General features: G+C 45.7%; 1 protein-coding gene across 1 annotated transcript; it reads left to right on the top strand.

Moving 5' to 3' along the window:
- The first annotated feature begins 25517 nt into the window (after positions 1–25517).
- LOC133890974 (putative cell wall protein) lies at positions 25518–26198 on the top strand. Its single transcript, XM_062331641.1, has one exon. The coding sequence runs from the start codon at positions 25606–25608 to the stop codon at positions 25948–25950; it is 345 nt and encodes a 114-aa protein (XP_062187625.1). The 5' UTR covers positions 25518–25605; the 3' UTR covers positions 25951–26198.
- Positions 26199–27633: the final 1435 nt, after the last annotated feature.

Raw genomic sequence — 27633 nt, 5'->3', positions numbered from 1 at the left:
GCCTAAGGTGCCGGTGAGTCACCAAGACTCTTAAGATGTCGGTATATCTCTAGGTACACGGTAGGATCACTCTTTGATCCACTCTTAGGTAGTAACACCTAGCAACAACTCTTTTTAGGCCTATTAGCACTAATCTCTCTCTAATCTTGTGCTTAATTGCCTTGAATGATAACTTTAAGCACTTTGGTGGCTTGGATGTCTTCTCAAGTGTTGTGAGCTTCTCTTGGCTCTAGCACCTTCAAATGACCTAGTGAAGGGATATTTATAGCATCAATCCCACAGACTAGTCGTTGCCCAAACGGCTTAATTTTTCTGTATACGCCGGATGATCTGGTGTAAATAGATTGTACTCACCAGACCATATGGCGTGTACATCCTTCACGAACTAGCCGTTGGAGCCCCACTAAAATTCATTCTGAACAGCGGATATTCTAGCGTTGCCTTTAACTCCATCGCCAGACCATCCGGCGTGTATACTCGAGCCAACCTGCGTCACAGTCGTCACTTCTCTCTGTGAAAAATATTCTGGCATATCCAATCTTCATTGCCGGACCATCGGACATGTACAACCACGCCAAACTAGCCATTGACATCTCCTTTGGACAAATCACTCCGGCGTACACCATCTTCAAAGCGTCGGACCATCCGGTGTGTAGCTTCTTCAACTTCTTCCTCTAGAATTCTTTGGCGTGTACAAGCCTCTGATGACCAGACCATCTGTTGTGTTCTTCAACTTTCTCCTTCTCTGTTAGAAAGCTCCGGCGTGTATAGCTTGCTGATCGCCGGACCATCCGACATGTACAACTTTTCTGGAACATCTCCAAATCAATCAATCTTTGTCCCAGCTTTGGTGACTTCTTTATGTATTGCATTAATGAGACCTACTTAAGCATATACTTGACAAATATGTTGATCTCATTGACTATATTGTCATTAATCACCAAATCACATTACATGCCTTAAGAAGGCCATGCTCGCTATAATCTCACCAAATGATGATAACACAACCAAAGCAAGTGGCAAATAAATGATACCAAATGTAAATGGTACAAGTATAACAGCAATTTTGTAAAAAGCACAATGTCTTACCACTTTGCTTGGATACATGGTAAGAACAACTAGATATACCAATTGCAAGGAAACTTGTCATTGTTCTTACCTACACTTTGTCCCCCTTTTCTCTTGGCTCCCCTTTCTCTATTGCCACTATCTCTCTTTATCGACCTATGCAAGAGCTTCTTCTTCTCCACTTTGTTGACTTTGGCATACCTAGTCATCTTGCTTCCTTGCTTGTTCTCTCCTAAACATGTCATCTTGCTTATCATGCTTCTTGCACTTACTTTGGTCATCAAAATCCTCCTCATTTGTCAAAAATCTCCAAAAAAAAAACTATAAACACATGTTGTACTCAAGAGAAATTGTTAGAGCACATGGAAGAGACCATCATAAATCATGATCCAATAAGATGGCATCACTTGTAGGAATCCAATATTATTGGTTATGTGGATACTAATGAAAACACATGGATCACAATACATGAAAATCACATAATATAGTCTGAATTCCTCTTATATGTATGCATACATATGATGAGATATACTTATGATGAATCACTTGTAGATACGTAACAATATATCCATAGCTAGAATATTTTAGAGATGGGGAGTTTAAGCCATATTATGCAAGGAGGTAGCACAAATGATCAAATGAATTGACAATAATACCAATTAAAATATTGAAGCATTTCATACCTCCGAGAACTTATAGATTTCTTCATGAGATTACACAAGATAAAACATGAAACACATAATAGTCTTAAAATCACACCCCATAGAATATACTTCCTCTAAATATGTGCATACAAGTGTTGAATACATGTGGGAGAGATGCACTTGTCATTGATAACAATGAGGGAACCCTATAGGTTGTTTCATGATATAAAAAAGCTACCATTTGTAAAACTAGTGCTGTAAAAAGAGCCTAACACTAATAAACCGTGTAGATTGCTCATTAGTTAGAAATAAGAAGAAGCAACCTATCATAAGATGAACCTATACTATGCATTGCAATAGATTGAAATAAACATAGGTAATGATATACATCAATTGAAAAGATTTTGCATCTAGTACCATGACCTCATTTACCTTTGGATGAGGATTTGTGTATATGATGATCAACATCTTCATCAATGCGCTCAATCTTTTACACTTGCCTTCTTTGCTTGGAACTTCTCTTTATCTTGTGAGTCAAGTCTCCAAATCCCCAATGACAACTCGGAGCCTTTAAGTCTTCTTTGAAACATAAACTGATTTGGGATCTTTCTTGTCAGTGATGACTTCCTTGGGTACCTAAATAAGTTTGTTCCACCTCCGGTCCTTTCTCCCAACCATGTGTGTAACCACTTTGTCATTATCCTTCTTCTTGAGCTTGTACTGGTTGCTCTTAGTCTTGATCTTGTAGTTGAGATTGGTGTAGAAGTTGGAGATCTTGTTGGAGAGATTCATCATTTTCTTACTCTCCTTGGTCTACTTCTTTGACTTATTTGCATAGGAAAGACTTGTGACCTTCTTTATGACACTTGAATCATGTCACGGTGGACTCCTTCGCAAGCTTGTTCACCATATTTTTATGGTTATCTTGAGGAGGTTGGACATGTTCTTTGCCATTTAATCTTGCCGAGTCTTTCATGAGTTTCTACACCTCTTTTCTGAGCTCATCATTCTCTTATACAATGAGTTTGTTAGATGGTTCTACAACAATATTCTTAATACATATCTCATTGCAAAGGGATGATCTAGATATATCAATTAAGTCATCACAAGAGTTGGAAGCATCTACCTTAGGATTGAAATTAAAAAGAGGTCGATTGCTTTAAATGGACCACAAATTTTTCCTTAAGCTCATCGTGCTTCTTGTTTAGCAATTAAAATTTGCTAAATAATTATTTATAATTAGACACAAAGGCAGCATGAATGTCATTAAGAGCATTGAATTTCTTTAGTTCTTTAGCTTGTTTTTTTAAAGACCTTTATTGCTCATTGATTAAATTAAGGAGTTCTTCTTGAGAGAGTTAATCCTCATCAGATCCATCATCACTTATATCGCTTTTTATACCTTTGGCCATAAGGTATTTGTGAGATGACTTACGTGATGACTTTCGTGATGACGATCTTGAGGAAGAGCTTCTTTTGAAAGAGCGGGTAGTGAAGCTATCATCACTTGAGCTTGAATCATATTCACTTATCCATCTTCTTATGATTGCGAATACTTTGCCTCTTCACCTTGTCTCCCTCTTATTCTTGGTCTTCCTTTTCTTCTTGATATGATCAATTGTGTTTACCAAGTTCTTCATAGAGATTGGATGATCAATCTTGACGTTAATCCTCTTGATGTTCTTCTTCACTTGTGAGATGAGCTTAGTAACCTTGGAATTCATCTCTTCATCACTTGAGGTGTTTTGCTCATATTCTTCATCGATCTCTTCATCTTGATCACCATCATTTTCGCTTGAGCTTGACTCTTGCTATTGCCTCCACATTTTCACCTTCATATATGGGCATAGAGCTTGCTTGCTTGTGAGAGTAAAGTTCTTGACGTCGGATAAGGAAGAAGCTTCAACCGCTATATTCATGGTCATCTCATGAGCAGTGATCTTGTCAAGCACTTGACTTGCAGTCGTCTTCTTAATATCATTGTTATTGTAGATTATGAAGACTATAAACTTCTACTTTGGAAAAAGAGCTTGAAGCATCATTCTGACCACTTGATTATTTTCAATTGGCGTCAAAACTAGCTCATTAATCTTATTGACAAGAGTATTCAAACATGAGTATATGTCATTAACACTTTTATGGGAAAGTTATTTGATGTTATTGAGCTTAGTGACTAGCACATGATATTTCTCATTACGCACATCTTTTGTGTCTTTATGTATTTCAATAAGGTTAGTATAAATATCATGTGCATTGGTGAGAGAATAAACTCTATTGAAAGCATTTGTTCATAGAGATGATAAAATGGTACTCTTCATCAATACATCTAATTACCTCTCCTTGTTTATGACGTGCGGTCTCATCCATTCTTCGGTGACTCCAAACATCTAAATCTCTAGCTTGCAAATAACAAGATATTAGAATTTTCCAACAAGAGAAGTAGGTGCCGTCAAAATGTAGAGCACTATAGGTATCCATCCCAACCTCGAACATCACAACTCTAGTCGGTTAAACCTATCAAGAGAACGATGCTCTAATACTACTTGTAAGGATGGGTGTCGTCCTAAGACGAGAGAATAAATTAGGACACTTAAATCCATTCAGCTCTAAAAAATTCACAAGATAAAACTATATTAATTTCTATCTAAATGTGCTCTAGATTTATCTAATGTGTCTACTCTACTGTTCAAAAGGTTTGCAACATACTCTAGGAAGGTAAATTGCAAGTATGTAAATGCGAAACCGTAAATAAGGAAGAGAGAGCAAACTTGGTACAAGAGATTTCTATCCTATGGTATTGATGGAATGAATGCCACCCTTAATACATGTTGGAGATCTACTAAGGATATGCATCCGCTCGCCATGCCTCTTCCAGTTGCGGCTCTTGAGGCACTAAGCCACCCAAGCAAGGTTTCAAGCCGGATGAGCCACCAGGATAAGGTATCATTACTAGCCACTCTTCCAGTCACAAAGTCAGAGGGTCAATAAGCATAAGTCACCAAGACCCAATGTGCCGAGGAGTCATGCTTGTACCAATAAGTCGTCTTCATGCTCGCTGAAATTTTTGGATCTCTTGTTGGTGGGTCTCAAGGAGACAATAGTTCTTTAATTTCTCTCCAATTAGGCTAAAATTCCGACTATCCTCCCAACTTGTGCCATCGATTCCACCACTCATCAAGTTACTATAAAATCCATTCGCCATTGAAGCACCCTGCTTTAACATTAGAGAGAAAGTATGCATATTTATTACATCACATTCTTAATGAACTGAATAGGGAACATATAGGACAACATTTGTAAAAATATATAAGTACCTAAACATAGTACTACACATTCTTGTAAGACCTGAAGCACTAATGTTAAGCAACGACCATTGCAAAAACAATGCACAAGTCTCTGAATTCTGACAAAACCATATAAGGATAAATAAGCATAGATTATAAATATGAAATATACTAAAATGTAAATTTGTTTGTATATAATCTTATTTCTCAAAGCATATACCAAAGTAAATTTGCTTGTTTACAATCTTATTTCTCAGAACATTGCTAACAAGTATATATGCATATATATACCAAATAATCTCATAATTATCCCTGTCTCATCCAATCCCCATTGCTAACAATTATATATTCTTAATCAAAGCCACATCTCTCCCCATCTCCCTTTCTAAATCCTCCAATACCACCCTTATCCCTTTCCAAATGAACCAGCACTGATGCTCCCCTTCTCCATTGCTCGCAGGCCGCGGCGCCTCCAACCGCACCCCCAACTCCCCTTCCTACCTCATCCCAACGCCTACCTCACCTTCAGAGCCGTAGTCCGCTCCATGACCCCTCGCCTCTAACGCCTTGCTCATCTTCCCTTCACGGCACCGTCGGTCCTCCCCTTCCATCGGCCACTGCCTGCTTCTACCTCAACTCCAGAGCTATAGTCCGCGACGACCAGAGCAAGGGAGACACCTAGGTACCCAGCGCGGTCACTCCTAGATCTGGAGCTGGGCGGGTTTTGGGTGGTGGGGCGGGCTACGGGCGACAGCAGGACACAACAACGGTAGCCGACAGGTCTCAAGCAGGCCATGGCAGCGGGGGAGGGGGTAGAGGAGCGGTGGCGGCAATCCATGGCAATGCGGGGGCAGAGCAGCGGACGTCTGAGCAGTATGAAGGCCTCACTTGAGCACATGGGTGCGGTTAGGGTAGCGAGCTTGGGGGCGCTGGTCAGTTCCGAAGGAAGAGGGGAAGGGAGATGGCGGGAGGATGGCATCCATTGGCCGGTGGCATACCAGAGAACGCTTGTTGCATGTGGCGTGCGAGGACCGAGGTATGGAGGTCGATGCAAAATGGGGGGTGCGATGGCGTATCTATTGGAGAGGGTTTTTCAAACCATTTGGTCATTTTTGGTGGATAGAGGGAGTGATGGCTTAGACTGTTGGAGTTGTAATTAGTCTATTTTTGCTCTTCTCTCAAATCAAGATAGTTTGGTGCACGTACTAAGGATAACTGTTAAGAAAGATCAATGTACAGGAAGGAACACGGATGGGCACACAAGAATGGACCATGGTAACCTCCGCATATGGTGCCGCAGTCCCTTTGTCGAGCCAATTAATTTTTTCTTCGCTACTAAGAAATGGCTCTTTTTATTTGCTACTTAGCTTATAATTATTGATGAGATAGTCTTATGTTTTATTAATATAAGTAGCATCATAATCAAAATTATTCCTCTTTACTTCCGCAGGACTGTATGATCTGCTGCTGCCTGTAAGGTCATTTCCCCGGTGCTGGCCGTGTTCTTGCTCAGGAGCCACGTCAACATGATCCGAGTAGATATGGACCGGGGGGTCCTTTTCGGGTGCTCGTCTCTCTTTTTCTCTTTCCTGTTTTCTTTCACAGCGTGGTGTGGGCGTGTAGCGCCTGTGGGGTGCAGCACGGTTCTGTATGAGTTGACAATGACACTGGTGCAACGCAACGCAAACGAAATGGAGGAGTACTAGTAATAATTGAAGGGCAGGTACGTACACGCTGCGACTGGTGCATGGAGGACTGGATGAGACCCTTCCATGATGATTGGTGAGAACTGAGAAGAACAGGCAGGGCAAGCATCCGGCAACTGGCAGCACCGTACCGATACCGACGGGCACCTGTCACATGACGCAGATTTTGCATCCCTTCTGTCGCTGACCTCTCGGGACAGCGCAATCTACAGCCTTCACTGTTCATACCGGGTGCTGGAGCCGACGAAAAGTTCCACCTTCACGGAATCTACACACTCGATCTGGGTCTGGGAATGGACGGGAGGTGTGAACCTGGGCGCTGCACAGATCATGCTCGATGTCTAGAAAATGACGGACGGATCTCAGCGTGAAACGCTGCGAGAATGGAGAGGACAGGATTTGAAGGGTCAGTAATTTCGTTTTCATGGCCCTTTTTCTTTTTCCACCTTGTGAAGTCGCACTAACTTGTTCGGAAATATGCTTGGATATGGGCATATGGCTTGCGGTGGCACGTCACGCGTACGTGCGACAAAATATCTCGACACGGCACGGCTTGGTGACACGACCCTGATGATTTCTAGATATCAAATCGTGCGGAGGAACAACTAGCCATAATAAAAACAACGGAGGTAGCAGGCCGCATCTGATTTTTAATTAGAGGCTTGTTTGGAGTTTTGGACACTTCAAGGTCCAATACACCCACCCAGTACATGACCAAACGCGAGGACTGGTCAATTCCTGACACGATGACGATGCCGAAGACACGAAGGAATGGTCAAATCCGACAAGGCACCAGGCACCAGGCACCTGTAAATAGACAAGCGAATAGCTGACCTGACCTGCTACACTACTCCTAGTTGCACCAAGCTGACTGGAGCCTGGACCTGCGCGCTTCCCCACGAGCGAATCGCCGAATCGGTTGCACACCCCAGCAACGCGACAGGCAGTGCCGCACTGCTGCCGTGCCGGCCAGCCAGAACGCACTCACACGCCACGGCTCCCAGGTTTTTTTGGAAGACCCTGCCCGCGGGGCCTCCACCTCACCTCTGACCGCGTTTGCGCGGCCCGTGTACGATGGCGACACGACGCGGACCAAGCCATTCGCCGAACCCAAGCCGCGAGAAAAGGTCACGAAAACTCGGGAGCGCTACTGGTCAGCTGGTCAGGCCAACACGATGGAGGCGCGCGTGCGCGAGCTGTAAAGCTTTCCCTGAGGCTTCGGGTGCAGCTCAACGCGCGCATGGCGTATATAAGATGACGAGGACGGCGAAGAGGAGCGGGAGAGAACGGGAGCAGCACAGCGGCGGCCGGCGGGGGAGCTTTTCGAGCTTTGCAGCGGCCTCGCGATGAGTTCTCGCACGGCGACGGCGGGAGCAGAGCAGCACGTCCACGGGCCGCGTGGTAGCCTGCCGCGGCCCATCAGGCCGGTGCCGGGCGCACCAGGCCCACGGCCCGTGGCTTCGAGTCCGGGATTAAGCGGCGGCAACGGTCGCTGGGGTTCCGGTGCTGCGTTGCCCGCGGGGCGAGCGGAGTGCAACTGGTGCGGTGCTTGCGTGCGACAGGCGGCTGCGGCGGCGCCGAGGCGGCAGAGAAGCAGAGGGAGAAGGGCGGTGGCGCGCGTGCCCACGGGGAAAGGGAACCGGGAACTGGTGCGGCGGGCGCTCTAGCCGTCGCGCGCCACGCGCGGGGTCCTGATGAGGAGATGGAGCTTCCGGCCGGCGCCAAGCCGGCTGCGCAACACGTCATCTCCGTCTCCTGCCTCGCCGCGGCCACGACCATCGTAATTGATCCTCGCGATTGAATTGTTTGATCTGTCGTTATGGAAAAATTCTTCGATTTGTATAGCAATCCTGGATTTAGTCAGTTGTAGTCGTAGCCTTGTAGGTTATCAAGTTTAATGGAACTGCTCGTTTTTTTATTTTTCTTCGAACAGGGCAAGAGCTTTGCCGTTTCTATTAAAAGGAAAAGAAGCAAAGTTTTTTTTACATGACGACCATATTGACTGTCTACACAGTAGAGGGTATGGTAAAAAAACAGAACAAATCACATGCTAGAGATACACCACTAGGGCGACACATTAGGCATCTAGGAACAACATCCTACGTCTTTTATTTACGTCCTGCATGATAAGATTTGCTACCACATCTGACTGTCTTGTCGAGTTCTGAAAAAGTTGATGGTTTCTTTCAAATGTTTCATATGATATAAATGAGAAGGCTATTTAGATCACGGTGATATTCTTTTGGTGTGTCCTTTGCAATCTCGTGCCACCAATCTACTAAGGTTGGAAAATTCTCAGTTACGATGTGTGGTGGAAGGTCAATGTGAAAGGCGAGCAAAACTTGTAATCAGACAAGGCTCAAGAAGGGACCGTTTAGACAAATATGCATAGTCGTTTTTGGCTCAGTATGGCACAAGAGCACATTGGCTGATTAGGCCATCCCCGGATGGCAAGGTTGTTTATTGTTAATATCTTGTTTTGAATCAAGGTCCAGGCAAAGAATTTGCATTTGTTCTCTGTCTTCGCTTTTCAAATTAGATTGGAGTTAAAAGGCACAGTGAACCCCGAAGCTAGGCTAAATAGGCTGATTTTGCTGTGTAGGTGTCGTTGGCGATCCAAAGCCATGTGATGGAATCTAGGATTTCATGGAGAGGTGCAGCTGTTAGATTTGGGCCCATAAGTCAACAAACTCCGCCATGTGCACCAACGATGTGATCTTGTATCGTAGTGTTCGTATCCATCTCCTAGTGGACAATTCTGTATGCACTGTATTATTTTTGCATCTAATAAGGGTGAAAAGGGAGGGAGCTATTTGTTTTGGTGCCGCACCTTTAAGCCACCTACCATGCTAGAACCAAGCTTTCCGGCCATCCCCAATAGTGATAGTGGTAGATGCTTCAAAAAGCGCTCGGTTCATGACGTCACAAGGTAGCTCGGATCCGACCCTCGGCTTTGTGTCGCTCATCCAATCATACCACAACCAGCGTAGACGGAGGGCTCGACTGAATTTCTCTAGGTCTAGTATTCCCAAACCTCCTAGTTTACGTGGCTGGAAACTTGTTTCCAATTAACCAAGCAATGACCACCATTTGCATTGTCTACCCCTTTCCAAAGGAAGGACTTCCGAATCTTGTCTAGCCTTTTCTGTGTCCACTAGGCCAGGGGAAAGACTGTGAGGTGGTATGTCGGTATGGAGGAGAGAATCGAATTTACATGTGTCAGACGTCCGACCTTGGACATGAGATGCCCTTTCCATCCAGGCAAGCGGGTCCCTATTTTCTCAATGAGTGGATGCACATGGGCCCTTGCGAGCCTACAGGTGTGAAGCTGAAGGCCTAGGTAACAGCATGGGAAATGTTTGATCTTGCTCAAAAAATGATGAATGAGCTCATCGATGTTGACCTGGTTACATCTGATGGGGTGCATGAAACTTTTGTGCATATTTGTCACCAGGCCGGTGGTAAGGCCGAAGGAGTCTAGAATGTGGCGAATGGCTTGTAATTCGGCTGGGTCCGAATTAATGAAAATTGCCATGTCATTGTCATAAAGGGATACTCGCAGCTTGACTGGTTGGCCCCTAATAGTGGCAAGGAAGCCCTACTCCGTGGTCTGCTCAATGATGTGATGCAGAGGATCAATAGCCATTATGAACATCATTAGGGATAGTGGGTCGCCTTGGTGGACCCCCATCCGTGGATGAACCGATCCCATGGCGTTCCATTTAGCAGTGTGTGGGAAGTCGTCGTGCCAAAGAGGATGGACATCCACTCACACCATCGAGGGCCGAACCCCAGACGATGTAGAAGCTCACGGAGGTAACCCTAGTTTAGAGAATCAAAGGCTTTTGCAATATCAAGTTTTAGGAAAAGGGCAAGTGTTTTGGATCTATGGAGGCAGCATGTGACATTCTGGATGTATAGGAAGTTGTCTTGGATATAACGTTTCTTGATAAATGCACTTTGGTAGGATGAGATGATGTCATCTAGATGTGGCGTCAATCTGTTGGCCAGAAGCTTGTATTTTTTTTTTTTAGAAACATTGTGGATGAGACTAACCGGGCGGTAATCACCATCGCGGAGCATGTCCAATTTCTTGGGCAGGAAGACATGTGGGCTAATATCTCTAAAATGACATGGACGGAGTCTATAAAGACATGTGAAAGCCATGGTGATGGCATGCTTTATGGTGTCCCAGCATGACTGGTACAAAATGTTTGTGAACCCGTCCGGCCCTAGCACCTTGTCTTTGGGCATGGAGAAAGTGGTGTTCTTGATTTCCTCCTCCATGAAGGGATTATCTAAGTGTCCCAATTCGTTGGGCTGAATGTCCAGAGAATCCCAGTCGAGGGAATGTTCCCTATGAGGTAGTGAGTCAAATTGAGTGTTAAAATGGGAGAAGAGAGCTAGGGCCTTGTCGGAGCTGATGTGGATACGACCCACCTCCGTTTGGAGCACTTGAATGTAGTTTCTCCGTCAACGTGCCACGGCTCTGAGTTGGAAGAAATTTGTGTTTCCATCTCACATCCGAATCCAAGGGAGTCTAGACCTTTGTTTGATCTTGGATTTTTCAATTGCCGTAAGGCTCATACTTCTGAGCTTTAAGATCTACATATACTATGTCTCTCATCCCTAAACTCTCGCCCACTGTCGATGCTTCCCCATCGTAGCCCTATCCAACCACCACCAAAATCCCCTTTGCCTCGGTCATCCCATCCTCCCACCTCCCAACCCCCCTAGCTCCTCCCACCAGCTGGTACCTAAGTGCACCCGTGTGCCTAACCCGTTCCTGATCTCCTCTGCCCATGGAGAATCCCCCCGTTCTTTCGCCTCTTTGTTCCTGGTGGGTCCACACCATAGCCATGTGTGCTCGGATCTACTAGCTCCTAGTGGTCTGCCGCCAGGATCTCGAAAGGTGAGCTTCGTATTCAATGCAGGAGATCTCTCTTCAACGCCATCGACCACTAGCCGAGAAAGTCATGGCCTTAAACCTTGCATTAAAGGAAGCTCCCTTGGAAAGCTCTCCTGTGTTGGTACTAACGACCCTACGTCAAAAGCTCTTATGCATCAGATAGCTCAGGACCTGAAGTCAATCATTATTGTTGTGAACAGTCCTTCCTCCACTTCACCTGCCAAGCAAGATCCGCCCTTACCACGAGAATATCTAGCATGGACATCAGTCAAATTGCGCTATTGGTGGAGGCAACAAAGGGCCTCTTCAAGATCGGCACCAACCCCTGCAGTGGCAGCCTTCAATTCAGCTCAACAGTTGTAATTCCTTGAGAAATTGAAAGGCAAATGCTTCAATTGCCTATCATCTACCCACTTCAAACCAGCGTGCAGGGAGCCTACCAAGTGCTTCCTTTGCCACAAGAATTGGCATCAAGGATGCCACTGCCGTTTTGGCATTCCTCGCCTCGCTGCCTCCTAAGCTCTAAGCACGCCTGCCAAGCCACTGTCATTAGCCTCCACGGCCCAGTTACCTCCAATCCAAAGCTACAACATGACTAGGCGACCAAGCTACACGGTGCAAAATACAAAGGAGGCCTTCATCGTCATCAACAACTCGCAACAGCTTGAGCACCACCTACCCGTCTTCACCAACAATGTTGTGACCGTTTATATGAGGGGAACTCGCCCTTGGCTATCCATGGTGACAGTGAAGGACGCCCTTTGTGAGGAGTTCGGCATTCTTGCGAGGGACCTCGCCATCATGCGCCATTACTTGGAAGACTTCCTTGTGTGCTTCATCTGTCGTCATCACCGTGACCAGGCTGTCGTCCAAGAGGGGATCAGGACGGGTGGCCTATGGTTGGATCTACGGCCATGGCACCTAACCACACATGACATCCACACACTGATGGACTTCCACGTCATTCTCGGCTTGGAGGGGGTCCCCATCCATGCATTGACTGAAGAAGTGATAGACAAGATCGTTGGTAAGTTTTGCTCCTTGCACGTCGAGGAGGCGTCCCTCAATGTGAGAGCATGCGCACACAACTCCAACCTCATCCACGCGATTGACCGTCTCACACTATGCGACGCACACACGGAGACGATGACCTTCTACGTCATGTATGGCACACTGTTGGTGTGCCCAAGCTGGAGCCTCCACTTTTGGGTCATTATGCACCTTGACGTGGTAGAGGATTACAGAAGTAGCACTCTCTAGGGCTAGCCTTAACGCCTTGACTGGCGTTATGCGGTGGTCGATGGCGACAATCATTGGATCTCTCCCAATGGAGAGCACGCCCAGCGACTGGACATGCGCTGCTAGGACCACGACGACAACGAGGACAGGGGTGGCTGGGAGGCACACTCCACTCTAAGGCTCCAGCACTTCCTGTGACGCAATGTCTCCTGACATGGTCATTCCAGCCGTGATGATCGGGACTGCGACCGCGAATGCTCATAGGACAGGGGTGGCCGCTACGACTCTAGCCACAGGAGCCGTCATGCCCGCAACCGCAGTGACAGCACCCAGAGTCGGCCAGTGTCTCCCTTCCGTGAGCTCAACCGCAGCCCGAGGGGCTTCTTCCCTCACCATTTAGGGAAGGAATCCAGCCATGAGACCATCATGTTCACGCACGGGCTGCACGCTGATGTATGGTCGCACCGTCCTCTTGCCAGTGCCCTAGCTCAAGCTGATATCTAAGTGGCTACGACGTCATTGAAAGTGCTTCTAGGCCCCTTGATGGATTTTGGTGGTAATGACAAAACAATTAAAGAATTAATGAAATTTATAAAGTATGGACAGGTTTAATTCAAACATGTGAGAATTTGACGCATGGTGATCCCTCAGAAAGGAAAAAGGAAAGCGGCACAAGGATCTTATAGATTTAAATTCATTTTGTCTTTTGAAATTGAGTTTACGATGTCGTTCTATTAAGGGGATACAAAATTTACTTGTTTGCGTATAAGCGGTGCTCAAAAGATCCAACATACCTATGAAAGACACATCAACCACAACACATGCACCTAGATTAGCCCTAACCTTTTAGAGATGTGCAAGTGCGAAGGGTCCGCATTTTGCGGGTAGTCCGAACTTGAGCAGAATTAGGGTTAACTGGGATGTGTGGAGGGTTGGCACTTTTGCAGAGTGTCCACACCTTTGCGGAGTGTCCACATTTCAACAGGTGTAATTGTTAGTTATTGTGTGTGGAGTATTTATACCCCATACCCTCTCTCCTCCAAGAGTGTAGCTCATTCATCATGACCTAACCTAAGACAAAACAGTTCTCAAGCATTCAAAGCTCTCTCTCTCTCTCCTTTGTGATTCAAGGTGAAATTTGGAGTGGGATTGAGTGAGAGCAAGGGATAGTGCTAGTGATATTCAAATCCATCATTTGAGCACTCATTTTCTTCATCAAGCCGGTGGTTTTTGTGTTTGTTACTCTTCATAGTTCATCCATCTAGATGGCTAGGCGTCATCCGTCGAGCTCTCAATCTTGTGATGAGCCCTGGGATATTTGTATTACCCATACGATTTGAGTAAGTAACCCTAACTTGATCTTTATGGTCACTTAGGTGAAGAAATGGTTGAAAGAGACTCGGCTTTTTGTGGGCTCCTTAACGGAGACGTAGGCACTTCTTTGGGGAGTGGCCGAACTTCGGTGAATAAATCCTCGTGTCTCCCTTGTAAACTTCTTGTGATTTGTTGCATACTCTTCTACCCGTTGAATTTTAGGGTTTTGACCCAATATACTTTCTTGTGAGGTTTGAGATGCAGGTACTTAGTGAAATAGGTTGGAATGCATCCACAGGTGCTGGATAATTCATAGATTTGATCAATGTTGAGTTGCATAGGCATTAGTTTGTTTTTCCCTAAAAACTTCGGAGTATCCGTAGATTTCTGTGGAACCTCCATAAATCTATGGAGCTTTTGGAAAAAGCTGCGGACTGTTCACACATTGATGATCCACTGCATTTAGTTTGTAAAAAATTTTAGGTTACGCCTATTCACCCCACTCTAGGCGGTATCGGATTCTTTTCACCACCTCCCTCTGATGAGCCAACGTAGCAGGTTGACCCAGGCATCAGCATCACGCAATTTTTTCCCACATCTGTATATATGTCTCCCTCACCGCAGGTCATCCCTAGCACATCAACACCATCGTCTGGTCGTGGTCCACAACCTGACCTACTAGTGGAGGCTCTTCAGGGCCTGCATGTGTCCTCAGCAAGAGACAACGTCAAACATGTGCCACCTACAGTGGAGCTATAGGCCTCCGCGGTCGAGTCCGCCCTGGTGCCCGACCAAGCGCCACCTCCCGAGGTCTCATAGTTTGTGGACATGCTCATGTCCCTAACACTGGCCATGAGTGCCACCTCACATGACCCAGCGACACTAGCCACACCGACAGTTGCCTTCGTCAATTATGTCATCACGCCGACTTCTCTGTCGATCCTTCTAAGGACAAGGCGTTGTTGGCCTTCTACCCATGATGGCAGTGCCAACAAGGGTGTTAGCGTGCGCAGAAGTGTGTGGCTGGCACACAAGCCCCAAGCTCATTCCATGGTTAAGGCCTGAAATTTGTTGATGAAGCGCTTCAGCATAGCTGACTCCACCAACGATGTGGATGACCTCGCCATCAGCCTCTACCTCGACCTCTTCAAAGGACCCCTAATAGAGCTCGTCATCAAGGCAATTACGATGCTCTACGGGCTTGATAAGTCCCCAGTCTCACTCTGGCATCGCATGAATGGAAGAGATGGCGAGGTCGATGCAGTGGGAGCCAACGCAGCCATGACTTAAACCTTACTGCTGTGAGCCTACCAGTTTCCAATGTATCAAGAACTATGTTGCCACCGAGGACTCATCCTCCGATCCACCCTTCTGTCTACTAAGTTGGTTGTGGTGTTTGGCTTGCTTGTGGTACCAACTCTTTTTGTGGGTGTCTTGCAAACTGTTACTTTCATTTTCAACTACTTTTGTAATGTTGTTCTTGTGGTCACATCTGATGTTCCACGTCCTCTGGCCCTCAAGAAAGCTCACCATGCACTACAAGTTACTCCAGACTCTACTCCCCTCTGGATTGCTGACAGTCATGCAAAGGTGGTTATTCTGTCTGATTAATGGCGCAATGAAACTGCATAGTCCTCAGTTGGAACGTGTGTGGCCTTAATGATATCACTAGCTGCGACGTCGTGCGTGAACTGGTTTGCACCTCAAACAGCACCATTGTTTGTCTCCAAGAGACCAAACTAGATCACATTGATCAGAGCATTGTAGCTCAGACCCTGGTCCAATATTCTACGATAACTTCTTTTTCCTTCCCGCAAACCAAACTTGCGGTGGGGTGTTGTTAGCATGTTCGGATGACTTCTTCTATCTTTCACCTGTCGTAGCCACAAACAATACCATCACAGGTAATATCACCATGAAAGCTAATCGTATTCCATGGTCTCTTATGGGCGTCTACGTGCCACAGGGGGATGTTGACAAACTAGCTTTCATACAGTAGCTCCAGGGCCTGCTACCTCTAGCGCAAGAAAAAGATCCTTGGTGACTTTAATCTAATCTGCCAGGCCAACGACAAAAGCAATGCAAATCTCAATAGAAGACTCATGAGTGATTTCAAATCCGGATTTGATGATCTAAATCTCATGGAGATACATCTCAACAGGCGCAAATTTAGGGAACCCCGACTCATACATTGATAGAGTCTTCTACACTTTAGATTGGAAGCTCCTCTTCCCGACATGTTTCATGCATGCCATTCCTATGCTCATGTTTGACCACTTCCCCCTACTGCTGCAAGGGGAACTAGACGGTGCAAAACATCACCATTTCCATTTTGAGAGTTTCTGGGTCCTTATGGATGGCTTCCAGGAGGCTGTAATGGAATCATGGTCCAAGAACGTGCCTACTACATAGCCTCTAAAAATCTTATATATCAAGCTCAACTGCCTAGGAAAGGATCTAAGGAGATGCACATAATACAATCGGAGATATGAACTGCTCGGTTTGAACAACGAAGTTTGAAAGGAAAGAGGAAAGGTTTAATGACATTGCTCAATTTGATGCTACCGCTCCATCATGCTTCAATTATGATCAGGAGGAAAGCATGTGGATGCGCATTATGAGATGATTGGTTAGTAATCGTGCCTATTTTTTCATAGAATATGCCCGAGAGATGCACATCTAGCATCGGATCCATCGAGAGCTGGGGTGCTCAAGTCCCTACCCACTGAAGCCCCCCTACTGCATAGCTCTAGATCCGCCACCGTGCACAAAATTATATGAGAATAAAGTTAAAGCAACTTCTATAAATGATTGCATGATGAACGATACAACATGGAGTTTTAGGACACTCTACCTAACTCATAGCCTATTGTACTTACAACCTGAGGATAACCTACCCCATAAAATGACTCCCTATTGTACTCGCGAATGAGCCTACCTAAGTGCTTTGTGCTTGCAATACACTATAGCTCAGCCTTATCCTTAATGCGTGTGAGTAGGTATTGCACTAAGCTTGGCTGGTTGTTGAAAACGCGGGTATTGCTGTCAGTTGGTGAACACCGCAAGCGGGGATCCTGATGGACCCCCTTTGAGATTCGGCCGAGGGGCTAATTCTGGATCTACCTCGTACGTGGATTTAATGCGAATATGTGAGATCTAGGCGGGACGGATGATCGTTGGCTAGTGAGAGTAAATGCTCAAGGGATTTTAGACAGGTTCGGGCCGCATGGAGCGTAATACCTTACTCTTGTATGTATGCTATTAATGCTCTTGGAATGCCTTTCTCTGGATCTCTTGTGTTACAAGATTTTTTGTCTAAGTCTAGAGCTTCGGTCTTGCTTCGAGCTTGGTGAACCTCTGCTCAGCTTGGCTTCTCTTCAAAGTTCGCCCAGCTTCAGACTCGTTAGACCTATCCTTCTCCGGAGTGCACACCCCCCTTTTATCCTGTTGGGGGAGGCTTAGCGTGCCCAGAAATGAGGGCACGAGTTCCCATGAGTCATAAATAGAAAGCAACCATCATGGGGGTGCAGTTTGATGTTACAGGGGGTTGAAAATGCGCCTTCGGTCGGTCATGTCGCTCATTACGCCAACTTTAGCAAACGCAGGAGGGCCACCAGGCAACTGCCGAACTGCCCCGTATGCCCTCTCGGTCAGAGCAGATCTGACACAGCAGGGGGGCAGGCGATACGCCTCGAGCTCAGTGACGATATCTCCAAGCTGTTTCTTTTATGGGCCCCATAGGGTGACACACGATGGGACCTATCGCATTAAATGTCCCCATGCATTCCTGCCAGGAGGTGGCAGGGACTGACCTACTCAGTACAACAGGCGTGGGGGGGAGTGGTTGGAAGTGACAGGCCATGCTCTCTCTTAAATGCAGCATTGGGCCTCTCACCAATTGACACCTCACCGTTGAGCCCTTGTGGGGTCCACCGGCAAGGGGCTTCTCAGGTCCTCGGGGAAGTCTAGGTACTCGGGGACTACTGTTCATAGCCCCGAGCGCCCCTCCCGGAACTGGCTCTTCTCAGGTCCTCGGGGAACTCCGAGTACTCGGGGACCACTGTTCATGGCCCCGAGCACCCCTCCCGAAACTGGCTCTTCTCGGGTCCTCGGGGAACTCCGGGTACTCGGGGACCACTGTTCATGGCCCCGAGCACCCCTCCCGGAACTGGCTCTTCTCGGGTCCTCGGGGAACTCTGGGTACTCAGGGACCACTGTTCATGGCCCCGAGCACCCCTCCCGGAACTGGCTCTTCTCGGTCCTCGGGGAGATGGTCTCCGAGGGATGGCGCCACGTGCCATTCTACGGTCCTAGCCTCGGGACTCGGGGACCCCTGGTTCCCATGTCACCGACAATTGCGTTCTTCCCAAATGTTCCATATTGTTTAGATGAACAAGGCGTCGAGCCCCCTTCTATGATCCTTGGGCGGGGGCTATCCAATCTAAAAACCCCAATCTTATAGTGCTTCGACGATGTCTTGAAACGAGTATGGGCAGTGAACCCACTCAAAGATGTTCCACCTGACCTCTCTAGTATATGTGCATGTTTTGAACATGTGAGCAATTGTTTCAGGCACTTGGCCACAGAAGAGGCATGTGTCATGTGTCTTGAGGCCATGCCACCATTGATGATCTATTGTCCAGAATCGATGATGAATGGCAAGCCATAGGAAGAACTTGATTTCGGTGGTGTCCAAGATCTCCATAAAAGCTTGGTGCCATGGAAGAATGCGATGCCCTGGTGCAACATCTCATAGGATAATTTTGGTAGAGTGATTTTCATTCCACAATTGCCTCCATTTGAACTCATCTGTGACATCTTGTTGAAGCTGGACCTCAATTATCCTATCCTGACAATAGAAACTGTGGTTCATACAACGCATGAGCGACAATGTGTGACAGCTTTATCCTTGAAGCCAAACAACAACAATGCAATGTCAGTTATGGACCTCCCATCAATCCAATTGTTCATCTCGAACAGAGTGCGCTTGCCATTGCTGATTGAGACATGATGGAGGCGTTGAACATCGCTTATACCTAAGGCTTGTCTTTGCCGATTGAGACAATGATTTCTAGCATTGACCAAGCCATATCATGATCAGTGTTATGTAGTCACAACCGCCGCAATCACATTGCATATCTAGTGAGTTTGAGGCCAACCACGCCAAGTCCTCTGCATATTTATAGATGACAAATAATATCCCATGTGACGATGCACTTTCCATGGACTAAGGCATCCTTCCCTACCCATAAGAATTTCTGATGTATGGTCCCAATTTCTTCCACAATCTAGGTTGGTAGTTTGTCTGCCATAAGTGTGAAAATAGGTATTGATGACAACACTATTTTCACTAGAGTGAGCTGGCCACTCTTCGCCATTAACAACCCTTCACATAGTGGTAGTTTCACGACCACTTTTTTCTACAAGTGGCCTGATGGTCGATCTTGGAAGTGCCTTTGTAGACAGAGGTAACCCCAAATATTTGATTGTGAATGAGGATACTTGGTATCGAATGATACATTGAACTGGCTGAGTTGCTTCCTCACCAGAAAAGATTGGCATGATTAAGCACTATTGGAAATTGGTCACAAATTTAATTCCAAATTTCAGAGATAGGCAAAATACTAGAAACTAAATGATACACTACTTAGAATATCCACATCACGTACCCAAAGTAGTAGGCTACTCAGAATAATATTTCTACACATAAGCATGAATATGAACAAACTAAAATCCATTCTTACGTTGAGCTTGACGGAGGACAAGGAAGCAATGACAACTTGACGCGGTGGAGGATTGGTGCAGCTAGGTGAAGCAACGCAGATGAGCTGACCAAATTCGACCCAATGAGACCAATCAATGAAGCAGAAGGTTGAGCATGGTCAAAGGAGTTTGCATTTGGTTGACAGAGGTCGAAGAGGTTGCAGAGCGGTCATGCAAGTAGTGTCACTTCCTAGAAACCTTATTGTTGTCCCTAGTGCAGATGATCTCAGCAATAATAGTTAGGTGATACCGCTTGCCTTCCCCCCGGTGCATGCCGAGGAAGAAGGTTGACGTGGAACAACATATCAATGCCACAACATAGCAACTCTGAGGGAGAAAGAGGAATGTGATTGATTTATTTTGCAGACTTGTTGCCTCACAATTCACCCTAATGTATGGGTGTCTCTAGGATATATATAGCGAACAGTAAGTCACTAGTAACGAATGCTATTAAACACAATAAACATCCAAGAAACAGCTGAAATAAGTGCCATAAATAATCACTAAAAACTACTAGATTAAGCATTATAACAAGCCACTAGTAACCAACCAATTAACCGCATTAATTCTCTCTTATGGTTGACAGAAATAGCGATAAGAAAAGCTTTGGAATTTTCAAAATTTGGACCTCTCCATGAGCCTAATTCCAACAAGCACATGTCAAGATTTGTCTATAGGCCTGAGACATTTTTAAAGATGGAAAGGATTTATAGGATGACAAAGAGGATCATGTCATCCACATAGAGATTACACTGGTGCTAGCAACATGGCCAAAAGGTTGCAGAACACCATATGCACTTGCCTTGTTAAATAGTTGGTTAAGCACATCCATGACCAGGATGAATAACATTGGTGAGAGCAGGTCGCCTTGACTCAGATTGTCACATGGTTGCTCAGTGCTCCGGGTGAACCTTTGAGCAAAACTCGGGTTGATGCCGCTGAGAGCAGCATGAAGATCGAGATTAAGTACTGCAAATTGAAGATATGTGGGATGCATAGAAGCGTGACACAAGCATACATTTCGCACAAGCAACCTCCCCCCACAGCACAGACTTTATGTCCACGTAGAGAGGAGTTGATCCACAAATTAACTCTAGAAAATAAATGAAAAAACAAAATTACAAAAACACATCTCTGCAAGTTGATTTGGGGTTTTCCAACCAATCACGCACCTGAAAGTTTTAATTAAGTCCAAAAGTCCCAACTCTATTTGTGGGCATTGATCGGCCCACATGACAATCTCGTTGACACTTCGTGGCTCGGTGGCTCCATGGCTTCGGCATTGGTCCCCAACCTTGTCATCTAGCCTATAGTTGTTCGTGTACGCTCTGACAATCGCTACAAAGCCACCACCTTAAAATGCCAATAGGTCCAATGCCATCATTCATGGCCCACTTGACGTCAAATTCGACCTGTGGGTGCACAATCTTATCGCCTTGATATTGGATATAGTACATCGCCACCTGATCCCATTGTTTTCGAGCACGATGAGCTCATATATGGGCTTCTAGACCATCAAGATGCACCTTCATCAACATGATGTCATCACCCGCCCATGTGTTGTAGCATTCGACCAATGTCAGGCACTACTCTAGCCATCAATCTAAATGGCGAGCTCCACTATCCATCATAACTGCTTCCCATCTTCTATAGTGGCAAACGTAGCATTTTAATAATGGGTGTACATAGCTGGCTAAAAAATTTGTTCGATAATATCTGGGAAAAAAGGCAAAGGCTCATTAGACTAAGAAATATATATATATATATATATATATATATATATATATATATATATATATTGCAAAAATATTTGAGTGTACATATGTACGCACCCTTGCCCTCATGTAGAGTCACCCCTAATCTTCTATGCTCCATGTATCAAACCTCCTCTCGTTCTCTCTGATGTAACTTCTAGCTAGACCCACAGCTTCTAGAGCTTCGATGGAGCCACCAAGCCCCACGAAGGAGTCCAAAGAGTGCCACTTAGGAGCGTACATCAACACCAATGGACAGGGCTAGGGGGATTAGAATCATCTAAAAGTTATGGGTACAAGATTGACAAGAACGATGGATGCATGAGGCTTTCTAGGGAAAAAAAACCTACACTTGTAGTAGTTTTTATGCATTTTTCAATTGAAAAAGGAAAGAAAAACCCTTCTAAGAGCATTCGTATGCTCCACCGTGGAGTGCCACTCTAGCTATATCCACACAGGAGCAGTGTCATCGTAGGAAATCGTCTCTAGTTGCACAAGTTGTTGTATTTCTAAGCACTTGTCATTGTTCCCTTCGTGCACCATCGGATTCACACACCATTTTTTATATGCCCAAAACCCACTCCATCAAACTAATTTGTTGAGCTTTCCCTTAATTACTAGTTCATTTCTTCTTTTGGATTTAGAGGACAAATGAACTAGAGCACTGACCTAACTATCCACTAGTTAACCCACATGCATCTCAATCGACACTTGATCCTTCTCCATGATCCCGATCCATCCTTACTCTACATGATCTAGGCATATGCACTGACTAGTTTAGTTACGCAGCTAAAGAGGCAGTGGAGGCAGAAGTGGGATTCAGATGAAGCTCAGGATGATGCGAAACCCGGTGATTATAGGTGCACAACTATTGCACATAACAGTATGGTTGACTTTCTAGTCGAGCTTCCAAATTGTCACCATGGATGTAGAGCGTAATGATCGCAGACCAACACGTGCGCATACATGGCGCAAACTGCAAAGCCGTAGCAGATAGTCCCTTATGAAATAAATCACACACTGTCAGGAAGGGTATGTCGATGCACCTAACCAATTTCCCAAGATACACTGGTAAAGGGAGACCAAAATCACGCACTCTGGGTTCGACACTTCACCTAACGCCCTGGTCCAATATACTACTATGTGGATTTCATGTGGCCAATGTTGGTGATGCGCACGCAGGTTACGCCATTTCCTCGAGAGTAAAAGGTTAACGGCCGACCAGTCCTTGATGGTTTAGCTATTCATACTGGCATGCCTTTCCATTTCACATTAATGCAACGTGAATTATGGGTGCAATACCAACATCCAATGCATCATCAACATATATACATGGCCGCATTTCTCATTAACGATCTCGTCTCACATTGAGCTACCTATGCAACATCAACTTATGGATCTCATTTACATAATTATCTCTAGGCATCAATGAACACAACTCTAATGAAACTAACCAGTGTGATCCTGAGGCAATATTGTTAGTAGTGAAATGACATGTTATTATATATTTAGGGCATGTTTGGATCCTTTGCTTAGCTAGCCTCTTCTCACTCATCTCGCCTCGCCAGACAAGGAGATGTAAAATAAGGAAAGATAATGGTGTTTGGTTCATAGGCCCACTATGGGTATGTGAAGGTGGTGAGGGAGGCAAATAAATGGCCCGGCACCACCAAGTAAGCGTGGGGGTGGCCGATCCGACGGAAGAAGGGGTGAGAGAGTTGCTTGCCAGAGTCAGGGAGCGTGAGGAGCAGCGATGTACAAAAGAACGCAAGGCAGAGAAAGAACAAAACTAGGATGGAGATGATATATGGGTCGTAGGATTCCCATCCAATGGCCAGGATGGAAGTGACTGAGAGGAAGAGTATTTTTCATTCAACCGGGAGGGAGCACCTCCCATTTGGAAACCCTTTGAAAGCCATGGCTTAAACGTTTCCAAAGAGGATATAAGCTAGTAATTGGAAGCGCAAATCTGCATTCTTAAAATTCCATGTTCATCTTTTGAAATAGGCGGTGAGGGATGACGCGAGGTCGGACAATGGAGTATCATTGACAGGTCATTAATAAAGGACCATTTCAGTCGTTGATGTCAGTCGTGGGCTCAAACAAATTGACAGCCCAAGCACTATGCATAGGTACTGACCAACTCTTTCCTACGTGTAGACCAGTTTGTCCAATAGGCAACAACCACCATAATTAACTCACCGTTCACGGGAGATGGATCAAATTGTGTGGCATCGACGCAACCCAAAATGGGTACTAGCGCATGTAGTACGAGGCAGGGCTCATCGGAAGCTTCCAATTCTAACTTGCAGGCTCGCCCCACCAGACTATAGAACAACATCTTCTGCCGGCGTACTTTGTCATCACCGATCGAGAACCTACCCTGATCGGTGCCTCAATGAATCTCCCTCTGGTGTGCATCCTTGCCATGCATGTAGGAGTTGATGGTTTTGACTTTTGACCGTTGTCGCAGATGTAACAATTTGATTGGGCAGAGGCAATTGCGGACGCTAGCTGCAACGAAACCGGATCTTCTACCGTTATTCCTCAACGTCAAAGGTATACAGTACTGTGAGTCTACTGCTACAATATAAAATAGTGCCTCTAACGTACTGTTCACAAAATACTGTACAAAAGCATGTTCATCAAAAATGGTATGAATTCATTGTTCATCTATGCACTGTAGAATCAAATCCGATCCGTCGCTCCTCGATTGCATGGTTGAGATAAAGTAAAGTCAAAGACACTATAGCTCTCTTACTTTGCTCCATAGACGTCAGATGATCTCATTCCAGCTGCACCCATGCGTACACAGATTGATGGCCAACCTAAACTACCCTAAACTGTAACCACTTTTAATTCGCAACATTCCACGTGGTTAATTATAAACCGAGCGATCTAGTTATCGGTTAGAAACTGTAGGAGGAGAGGTGAAAAACATGAAGCTGTACAAGGACCATTATTAGTCCTGAGCGCAAGCATGCATGGATGATTAAGCTGGGGTACCAGCTGGGGTGATTAAGCTTGCCGGGTTGGATCAATCGATCGGTGCACGCTTCATTCAAAACGCCAACTGTGTCCCCAAAATTAGTTGGAGTCAGCGTGCTGGACGTGCTCTGCAGCCGGGATCTAGATTGCTCCGTGTCCAGCAGGCCGAAACGCCATTTCGGAGCCAATATCTCGCAGCAAATCCTCGGTACAATATAATGCACTCCGTCTCTATTTTGAGCTATTAATTAGCGCTGTGTCAGTACGTATCAGAGGCGTAGGAGGAGTGCTAATAATCAGTGTACAGGAGGTCGAGTGGAACCTGGGCACCAGGCCGAAATAACTAGCCACCCCAATATTAAAGAGCAGCGCGGAGTAGTTGGAAGAACCACGGCTTGATCATGACCAGATTCATAACCACGCAGGGACCCCGAACGAAACCGACCCATAAGTCCATGTAACGGTAGTACTCGTAAGGTAGCCGACGACTTCGACCTCGCAAGTACTATGATCTATCTTATTCGTCTGTTTCTCTTACTTTATATTTATTCGTTCATTAATTTTTTTTATATATTTTGTAATTTTTTTATATATTTCTCTAATACAAATTTCAACCTAAATCAACTGTCTTGATAAGACATTCACTGGAAATTTCCTATTCGCCCCGTATGCACGCCAAAAACGCATGCATCCAACCATCAAACACGCAGGTTTTCACTAGCGCCCCTGGCTCCAGACGTGGCCGGCCAAGTTGTCGCTGTGCGATGCGCGAATTAAACGCACCGCCTTTTCCCGCCCCCCGCGTGCTCCCTATATAATAAGCCCGCCGCGGCGTCAGCGTTACTCACACGACGGAAGCAACAGCAACCTACGATAAGATAGCTCAGGTAGTCGCGATCAGCTAGCAAGGTAAGCTAGATCGATCGAGTGATCGGCATGGCCAAGTCGTCATCGGCACTGCTCGTCCTGGTCGTTCTGGCCGCGGCGGTCCAGCTGGGCTTCGCGGCGCGTCCCGTCCCGGTGCCGGCCGCGCAGCAGGCTGCCTCGGCGGCGTCTGAGGAGGTGAAGCGGCCGGACACGCTGCAGGAGGGGACGGTGCTGATCCCGGGGATCGGCCGCTACGAGATCGGCAGCCACTACATCCCCGACATCACGGGGCTGGACCACAGCATCCCCGCCGCCGCCAACGGGAAGTTCCTCCCCGGCGCCGACGACACCTGGGTGCCCAACCCCGGCTTCGAGATCCCCAACCCCTTCCGCCCCGGCTCCTCCGCTCCCTGAAAACATGCATGCTGCCGGCGAAGGTGGTGCTCGATCGTCGACGCGCGCCGCCCAGAATAATACTATTCCATCTTCGCCATGCTTTGCACCGCATGCATTTGTGTGGTCCGTCCACGGTGGTCACCTCTCTGTTTTGTGCTTGAGTTGAGTGTGCACGAGATGCGTACGTAGGATGCATCAGAGATATTGTTAGCAGTTTGTTGCTTCCATCGCAAGTCCAATAAGACAATGAATGGTAAAGTTTGTTCGATCTGGTAATGTCACTTATCACTGTGACCACACTGCGTGAAAATTCATCTTCTTGCCAAACCATGGGACGTAGGAGGAGTTCAGGTAAACTGCAGTGAACCCCTTTCGGAGCAAAGTACCTGGCCGTGTTGTACTTGTCACCGTCCTGTGACGGGACCTTTTCTTTTAGCTTTATTATTGGTGCGTAAAAAGGAGCTGAATAAAGAGGGAGGCCCCATGATCGCTGGGGATCTGATACGCCGGTTCAGAAAGGGGTAGATGTTCAAATCTTGTGGGTGGGGCTTTGTGACCAGGAACAATGATGGCGATGTTCAATGAGTAGGAAGGGACCATCTAGATTATTTATTTGATTCTGTTCAAGCCGAAGTAGCTGCAATTGTTCATGGCCTTGAAACTGCAGTCGATTTGGGCATAGGTAATGTTATTGTGGAGCCGGATAGCTTGTCAATACTATCTACTAATGGTGGCGGAATCGGCGAGCCTCTGCTACTGTAGTTACTGTAGTAGTAGCCCTGTGTATATATGTATATATATATAAGTATATATGTATAGGTATATATGAATACGTATATGTATATATGTAATTTTTTTGGGAATTCTAGAAAAATATCGAAATGAATATTAGTTACATTAATAAATCGGTTGAAAAAAATCTAAAATGCAAAGAAAATATCTAAAACCCAAAAAATATAAAACAAATTTTTTTATATTAGTATTACTTTCACCTACATGTTAAAACTATGTGCATGTATAAAAATACTATTGTTTTCTCTATAATTAATTAAATATGTTTAACATTAATAACTTTATAAATAAATATTGAAATATACAAAATTTATGAACCTAATCTTTTTAATCTTATTTTATCGTGCTCTATACAATAAAATAAAAATGGTTCCGTCACACCAATCAGACTAGTTGGTCCGACAAGTGGTGCTTTCCACGACGTTTCATCTTTCGTCGGCAGGTGGTCTCGTCTGTGAAGTAAGAAAAGTAAGAAGCCTAATGCAATCACATTTTCTTAGTTCGCGTATCCAGTATAATCCTAAAGATAGTAATAAGGTAGTGCGTGTCTTAGCTGTACTTGGTTGTGTCTCCTACGGAAGCTGAGGTCCTGTTGACCAGTCTGCCGGATTGTATCCAGGTTTTAGTTGCGAGGAATTTAGCGGCACCTTCGGTTTAATGGATTAGTCCATCTCAAAATAAAAAGGGTAGATGTGCTTTCCGATCCATTGGCTGAACTGGTGCGCCCAAGGGCCACGGCCGTCCTAGATCGTCCGGCCGAATTAGCTTCATTGCTCCAACCACTACAGAGGTCGTGTGGTACACTTCTGATTATGGAGAAATACGTAGTACGCACGCCAACTCTCGAGTCCCCTTTGGTGCGAACTCCTCACATGCGTGTGTCTACAATGGCCACGATAATTTTGTTAG

This window comes from Phragmites australis, chromosome 14 (genome assembly GCF_958298935.1).
Source record: "Phragmites australis chromosome 14, lpPhrAust1.1, whole genome shotgun sequence".
Taxonomy (NCBI): domain Eukaryota; kingdom Viridiplantae; phylum Streptophyta; class Magnoliopsida; order Poales; family Poaceae; genus Phragmites; species Phragmites australis.
Note: the sequence above shows the minus strand (reverse complement) of the source record. Positions and strands in the feature narration are given on the sequence as shown.

What these genes read in the sequence shown, in the direction of transcription:
- LOC133890974 (XM_062331641.1), top strand. Translation starts at nt 25,606, where the DNA reads ATGGCCAAGTCGTCATCGGCACTGCTCGTCCTGGTCGTTCTGGCCGCG.